Raw genomic sequence first — 8327 nt, 5'->3', positions numbered from 1 at the left:
TGAAGCCGTTGGAAAAGTTTGTTCAAGATTTCTTTCAATATTAATATCGTTATCATATGAATTATGTAATGTACTTTCAGTTTGGTTCATTTGAAGACAATTAATGTTTTGTTTATTGATGAATGAGTGTTATTGATTATCGTTAATGTGACATCCATTTTCGGTTACGAAATGGGGTGTTACAGCTATGGTATCAGAGCCGGGTTCTTTCTTGTTGAAACCTTACCGGTGTTGACCCGTGAAACTTGGTTACACTTCCGCTATTGTTTTCGACAACTTTCTCTTAATTTCCTTTTCGGTATCCTTATTAGGGTTTTGATTTCAACCTTTTTATTTCTTATAGATGCCTCCTTTTCACAATGCTTTGAAAAGAAACTCCTGTCGTAAGGTTCAAAGCACAACTCGTCATCGTATGCCGAGATCAAATGAGAATGCAGTGGACCCGAATATCTTGAACTGCAATAAATCAAGCATTATCAAGTATGATACCTACTATAGTCACTCAAACTGTAAATGCCATTCGCGAACAACCCACTCCAGTAAATGCCATTGCGACCACACTCGAAACCCCACCAAACACATCTGAAGGTTCTGGTGGAACAACAATACAACTTGGCGATCTTCATGTATGGTTAGATAGATTTCAGAAGCAGAAACCACAAACCTTTAGCTCAGCACCGACTCCGATTGATGCTGAGAATTGGATTGCTCACATGGAGAAAATTTTTGAGGTTTTGGGATGTGTTGACAACCACAAGGTGAAATTAGCTACTTATAAGTTAGAGGGTGATGCGGGAAGATGGTGGAAAGCAATCAAGCATGCCAAGGGAGGTGATGCATTTGTTAATGCACTTTCATGGAACGAGTTTCGTCAAGAATTCTATCAACAATACTTTTCTAGAGCTGATCGAGAGGCGTACGTTCGAGAGTATGATAACATTCGTCAACTTGAGGACGAATCTACTACTGACTTTATGGCCAGATTTGTTAGACTTGCAAGTTTTCTAGGCACTGCAGCCAGAACACCAGCTGAGCAAGCTGAAAAGTTTAAGTGGGCGGTGAAGTATCGTGTTCGATCTTAGATTGTCAATGGACAATTTTCTAACGTGGCAGAGGCTGCAAATGCTGCTAAGAACATCGAAATGGAAGAATTAGACTACAAAGCATCAAAGGCGGCTAGCTACAGGAAGAGAAACGAAAATGACCAATATAGAGATGAAAAGAAAAGTCAAGAAGGAAATTTGCATAATCATTACACAAAACGTAATAAACACGGGGATCCTGAGATCACCCTATGCAAAACTTGTGGTAAACGTCATCCTTCAAACACGTGTTACAAAGAAACTGAAGCTTGTTATAATTGTGGTAAAACGGGACATGTCGCTAGAGATTGCAAGAGCCAACGTGATAATACCGGAGGAGTGACTACCAACGGCAGGGTGTTCGCATTGAGGACTGATGGATCGTGTTAAGGTAGAACCTAATAATTACATTATTATAATAATTGATATTGGTATTGATATGCGCAAATTGCCAAGTTATGTGACAAAGTTTGATTATTGTTGATTTCGGGGACGAAATCATTTTTAAGGAGAGTAGAGTTGTAATACCCGTAATTTTAAATGTATATTGAAACTAATGGTTATATATAAAATAAATAAATTATTAGTAAATACGTTTATGCCAAGAAGTTTAATAGAATCAATAAAAATATATTATAGTTATAATATCATTATCCTTATACTTACTAGTTATATAGTTATTAGTTATAAATAAAGAAATGATAATATATTAATTTAGAATGTAGCACTAGTGTTTACAGTTCACATTTCTTGAATATGCACTTATGCACTAATGATTCACTTTAGTGGGTAACCTTTAGATGACCCAATGAATTATTTTAAGGATGTAGATAGAGGAATTAACAAGTTTGCCGATAAGGATTTCCAACTCACGTCGTCATCAAGTTGCATAAAGTTTCGACACAATTCTATTTCTATATTCAATAATAAAAATAAGGGATGATAAACCTATAAAATAAATAAAATATATTAATACTTTTACTTTAAGAATATTAATAAATTAATAAATTTAATTAATAGAAGGAATCAATGCTAGTTATGGTATGAAAAGGGGTGCGCGCTACGCTGCTTACAATTATATGCGACCACGATGGTTATTGACTACAAATCGAATATAACCGCACATTGTATTTACTTGACAAAGTATTGCATAGTGTAAAAGTTACCGAAAGTCGGCTATTGGTTACGAACATAATGTACATCCCAAAATATTACATTGTTATAACAAACATACAAGTACAAACATGTGATAGCTTGTACGCTAAACTGTTTACGAAATGAAATTTACAAACATCTGGATAGCCTAAATCCTAAATTGTTTTTGGGACAGGAACTTACAAGTTCATACAAAATGGGCACATCCCCAAAACATAGTTACACTAATACTTGTGTACAAAAGAAGGCTAAAGCTGCAGCCTCAAAAAACTACCAACCTGAATCAAACTCCTAAAGCGCGCGCTTACTGTCCAGGACGATAAAAAAACTCCGCAACCTTCTGGAGAATCCTATCATCAGTTTATCACCTGGAACATATGAATTTGCAGCTAGAAACTTGAGCCAGCCTATGTAAACCAACAACTCTTTCTTCCTTGTACCCCTAGCTTGAATCAAACCCCACATATGCACCTCGCTATTGAGATCCAAGCACGGATAGGTCCATCCAGCCTCGAACTCTCTAAGTTGATTCAATTCTGCAGGGAGTTCCTGAATAATACCAAGATAAAAATTGTTCAAGAGTTGCTAATTATTTGTGAATGATATTTAAACAAATGTTATTAACTAATTTATCTTGAAATGTAAGCAACTCACCCAAAATGTTCCGTGTGGGATTTTGACGAAGGTGTACGTAATATCGACGGTGCCCTAGATGTTGTATCGCTCAGCGAATGCTAACTGCTCCTGAGCACGTGTTCGGGTCGGACTTGTAGATGCTTGACTTGAACATGCTTCATTGTTTGCATCCATATATGTGTTTTTCAGGTAATGTAATTTATAATTATATTCAATGTGAATTTAAATTCATGATAGCATTCAAAGCATTATAAATGATGTAAAAGTATGAATGCTTTAATAAGCAAGAAACTAAATTAGTAGTTTCAAATCGAAATTAAGGATACAAATTGCACTTATGTGATTAAAAAGGTAGAGTACAATTTTATAGGGTTTGATATCCACAAAAGCTGGTATGAATGTAAAGCACATCGCCTACTGTTAAGTAACCTAAATGTTGTTTGAGAAAAGGCACTAACCTGATTGAGTTGCGTGTAAAAAAATTCTAAAATCACTAATGCTACAATAACCATGTGTAAAAAATTCAAACAAAGGTAACAATTATAAATCTTAAAACACATTTCATAAGTATCAAGATGCGAATCACTTAAGCTGTAAGTTTAGCGTGCAATCAAAGGTGAATACAAAGAATAAATGTATGTGCAAATTAATGGCACAAACTGCACTTATGTGATTATAATGTGTGAGCAATTTTGTTTAGGGTTTCATATCGATAATCATTGGTATGTAGGTGGAGTGCATGCATCGTCAACTGTAAAGTAACCTAAATATTGTTTGAGAAAAAGGAATTACCTGAATTCGCCATGGAAGGGGTTGCGTGTAGCTGAGGAATGTCTGGAAGAAAAATGATGGCGGTTGAGAAGCTTTTGCAAGGAAAGAGATGGTGTTAGTTGAAGAGATCTTTGGAATGTACTCCGTATCTAGTACTTGAGCAAGTGAAGGGATTTTTTGTTTAAATATTCTTTTTTTCCCCACAGATATTAAATTTCCCACTAAATTAGATATTTACAGGTTATGCAATGTGCCCCTTTATTTTAATGGTACTTGCATTCCTTCATTTTTTTTTTTTTAGTTCTCATTCAAACTTCTTGATATGTTAGATTGCAAATTGCTAGTATACTTAAAGTGTTGCACAGTTGTGAAACACATACACAATAAAGTGTTTTAGGAATGATTGCAAATTGATTTAGTAACGATCACAAAATGTTCGAGTAACAATTACAAAGCTACCAAATTAGTGACATATTCATTAATTACTATGCACATGCATTGTGTCACTTGAAAATTCCAGAACGATAACGGTACAAAATGAACATAGTTTGCATAATCAAGGCTTTTAGCATGGTCACAAAGGTTACAAATTACGATAATTTACAGAATAGAGTGTTTGACGATTACAGACATCGGATTAGATGAAGTTCGAGCATATAACTAAGACGGACCAACGGCAGGATTCCAAAACTGTAAAAAGGTTTTTAAGGTACTGCCTTGTGAGTGTTCACCCCCTAAAAACCTTGTGGTTGTGCTTTTTTATTTTCCCTGCTCCGCGCGCATTTTCTTTGCGGCTCCCACATCTTCGACAGGTTCTGAGACGAATAGACTGCGCCTTGCTGACCTGCGGCTTGTGCCTTCCTTTGGTTCTTTCACTGCTTTTGGCTGCTCAATTGGTGGAGGTGGTGTGGTGGTTTCCAAAGCTGGCCAATGGCATATTGGGTATAATGAGCATACACAAGTTTAAAAAAAAAGGAATAACAACAAAGCTGTAAATGATAAGGGTTTGAAAAAATTTAAATATGATACACCAGGAACAATAAGAAGATGGTCTAAGAGTCGAACCTGCTGGGGTCTCCTGAACATCTGTGGTACTGTTAGACGGTGTGACAGTCAGTGTGTCGTTGGGCACTTCATCAAGTAGCCTATCAACAACAAATTCTGGGTATTGTTTTCTTGATTGCGGATTATAATGGAACTGGAACGTGTGTGACTGTCCTTCGATGGCTTTTATAACATCTGGTACTTCATGCGGCTGGTCAAAACCTCTAACTGTTAACAGTTCGCTGCATGTCTGCCCAACAATTTGATTCCCAGCATCACCGAAGAATGTAAAGAATGTTGTTGTTGACGCGTCATTGACAATTGTTTTAAAACAGTAACTGGCACGTTAAACAAAAAATTAATTTAGCATAAACATACTCAAAGCATAATGACTTGTGCAATTATATTAGCATGAACATGGCTGTAAAAAAAATTATGGCGTTTTCGTTGCATACACTGGTCTGTAGGTAGCTTGGGGCCATGGGTTTTGTAGGTGTACTTGTCAGGTTCATCAACTTCCTCTACAACCTTGAAGGAGCAGTTGTTGCAACTTTTATAGTACCAGTCTCCGTTAGCACCTACTTGCTCGACAATTGCTTGGCAAGTGAATTCTACAGACTGCACAAGTATTTTTATTCGCATGTAACGAAGCTGCAGCTAGAAAGTTTGTTTAGTTTTTTAAATATTATACGTATCCTGAAGTTGTTGAGATTGTGTGCCTTGTTTGGTTAATGACTAATGGTGGGTTTGCTAGGAAGCGTGCCTTGTGCCTGTGTAAATAAGGCACGACAATTACTTTCAAGCATTTGGTTATAAATATGTTCCATGATAGGAGTAAAAGTGGCTCTTACTGATCAAATGAATCGATAAATTCTGGGATCGGTGGATTGAAGTAACAATGTGTAGCCTGCGTTCCATTAAGCTGTACCACACCTTTTGAAACAGAAATTGGAAAAATTAGTTAGTAATTCAGCCGATATTAACCTGCTCATAGATCAAATATTTTGGGAACATTTTTTTTTTGTTTTTTTTTTCCTTCTTGTTACCGCGGTAAACTTTTGGTCGACATGAGCTGACTGCTAAAATAACAGGCTTTTCCATAGCGTCGTATGTCTCTGCATCGAAAGCAGTTGCTAGCTCATTCCAAAGAGTTACTTGAACTGCGTCACCGCGGAATATAAATGTGTCAATAAAACATTGTTTAGAAACTAATTATGGGATTGCCACAATAATGTTAGGATTTAACAATGACTAAGAAGAATTTTTAATTAGTAAATGTCTAGATGTTTCAAACTGTGCAAGGTAAATAATATAAAGATAGAAAGCAGAAGATTTTTTTTTTTTTTTTTTAATTTGGTTAACAGTGGCTTACTCGAGGTTTGTGAGGTCAATAGTTCTTCTTATAACCTGCATGCGATTAGGATCTCCCATCACAATTGGGTCTTCAAGGCGGTCGATACATCCAATGTAATCTGTTTGTTTAAAGTACGTATCAATGTTTGCGTTAGCACAAGTTAAAAAAATAACTATTCTTATGCTAATTTTACCTGCAAGCACAGTGCTGTTCGGTACACGACTGCGAAGTTGATTGTAGGCTACAAAATCAAAGAAATGGTCGGGGAACTCTGCAAGCGGGAGGTTTTCAAAAGTTGTATTGCGATCAAAAGCAAGGGTTGTCGGTCCAGATAATACTTTTTCCCACCTAGTTGTGGCATGACACGAGAAATTTCTAATCATGTACACTTTGTTCAGATGCATAAGATCATCAAGAAAGTCTTTGTCACCATAGCGCATGTTCACAAGAATAGGATAGCGCTGCATAATGAAATTTACAATGTCAGGTGTTTCAAAGTGAACATACAGATATGTAAGGAAACATTGTAAAAGTAAGAAACCATTTCGTCGATGAGCATGCAACAATAGCCAGTAGGAGCTTGGTTCTGATAATTGTAAGTTACCCACTTTCGGTAGATCCTAGCTGCAATTGTCCTGTTTCTACCACCCGAGATTAACTGTGCTAGAGCTGTTATTTGTGCCATACTATTAAAGTAAAAAAAAATAGTAATATAATGATACATATGTATTAACTATGTACATATTTATTTTCTGCTTGTTTTTTTTTTTAACGGCTAGTATGGCCAGTGGGGGTTGGCTGTAAGTCGGTAATAGAGGACAGAAAATCTGTGTAGACGATGTTTTTTGTTACGTTGGGCTCACGATCTTCCTATTGTTTAACCAACACTTTTAAACCTTCTGGTGAAGTGGCTCTTGAGAGTGCAACATATAATTGCCCTTAACCGAAGTTGGGTTTTGGAAAATATACACCTATCTTGTTGAGTGATTGTCCTTGACTTTTGTTTATGGTCATTGCATACGAAACTTTTATCGGAAACTGCAGTCTTTTGAGAACAAACGGTAACGACGGATCTTTGTGGATGAGTTTCATTCTTGGGAAAAACACTCTCTCACCAACACGCGTGCCTGTGATTATTTCAGCCTCAACCGATTTACCTAGTAGTTGAGTAATAATCATCCTTGTACCATTACAGAGGCCACCAGCAACATTTATATTACGTAGCAAAAATAGCCGGGATGCCACCTTTAACTCTAAGACGTGCGGTGGAAGACCAGGGTAGTTGAGTGTGTTTAGGTATTCCGTTGGATATAACATTTATGCCTCAACTCCGTCATTCCCATGAGGTGTTGTACTGTCATAACTGTTGCAGGTTGTCACCGGGACATCAACCATATCGACGATAATCTTGTTTATTGTATCTGCGACGTCATTTTTTGGACAGACGATTGCCTTCTGTTGGAGTTCAGCGGCAGTTGGATTTTGTAACGATTCACGGGGGTATATAAAAGAAATGAGATTTTGTAGACCATTTTCATCATCGGGAATACAGTAGTTATCCGGAATAGATAACCAACGACTATTATGTGGGTCCTCCGAATCTTGCGTGCCTATCTGACCGTTCCCCACACTTAACAGCCACCTCGAAAATTCCTCGCTCCTCGCCTTTTCAGATGCCGACAGACCAGGACGTAGTAACCTCATATTTTGTGTTAGAACAGAGATTTTGAAGTGTCGCCATAGATACGAAGTTGTGACACAAGCAGCTAATATTTCAGATTTACTCCCATTCGGCTTAACCGGTAGCGTTTGTTTAAAATCACCCCCAAGAATAAAAGACTTGACCCCAAAAACTGCGTCGTTGTTGTCCAGGATGTCTCTAAGGCTCATGTCTAGAGCTTCGAAATAGCGCTTGTTATTCATTGGCAACTCATCCCAGACAATTAGATCTGTACTCTCGATAAGTTTTGCCATCTCAGTTTTTTTCTTTATGTTACACATTGATTCATCTGTGAGGTCCAACGGAAGTTTGAACCGAGAATGTGCGGTTCTTCCCGAAGGCAGCAGTAGAGAAGCAACGCCGAATGATGCTACGGCTAGTACAATCTTCCCTCTTGCTCGCAGTGCTATGATAATCGACCTCCATAAAAATGTTTTACCCGTGCCGCCATGCCCACACACAAAAACTAATTCTTACTGATTAAAAAGCACAACATTTGTTACCAATTCATATACTTGTTTTTGTTCTGTGTTCATACTGCGTTCTAGTTCTAATCGTTCGGCGT

At 37.3% G+C, this 8327-nt stretch overlaps 2 protein-coding genes across 2 annotated transcripts; one reads left to right on the top strand and one right to left on the bottom strand.

Moving 5' to 3' along the window:
• The first annotated feature begins 482 nt into the window (after positions 1–482).
• LOC139887673 (uncharacterized) lies at positions 483–1472 on the top strand. Its single transcript, XM_071870741.1, has 2 exons — positions 483–1068; positions 1114–1472. The coding sequence occupies exons 1-2, from the start codon at positions 483–485 to the stop codon at positions 1470–1472; spliced, it is 945 nt and encodes a 314-aa protein (XP_071726842.1).
• A 5887-nt stretch (positions 1473–7359) lies between these two features.
• On the bottom strand, positions 7360–8016 carry LOC139887672 (uncharacterized). The gene has a single exon (XM_071870740.1). It carries the CDS (start codon positions 8014–8016, stop codon positions 7360–7362), a length of 657 nt encoding a protein of 218 aa, XP_071726841.1.
• Positions 8017–8327: the final 311 nt, after the last annotated feature.

This window comes from Rutidosis leptorrhynchoides, chromosome 2 (assembly GCF_046630445.1).
Source record: "Rutidosis leptorrhynchoides isolate AG116_Rl617_1_P2 chromosome 2, CSIRO_AGI_Rlap_v1, whole genome shotgun sequence".
Taxonomy (NCBI): domain Eukaryota; kingdom Viridiplantae; phylum Streptophyta; class Magnoliopsida; order Asterales; family Asteraceae; genus Rutidosis; species Rutidosis leptorrhynchoides.
The sequence above is the reverse complement of the archived record's forward strand: the minus strand, read 5'-3'. Positions and strand labels throughout refer to the sequence as shown.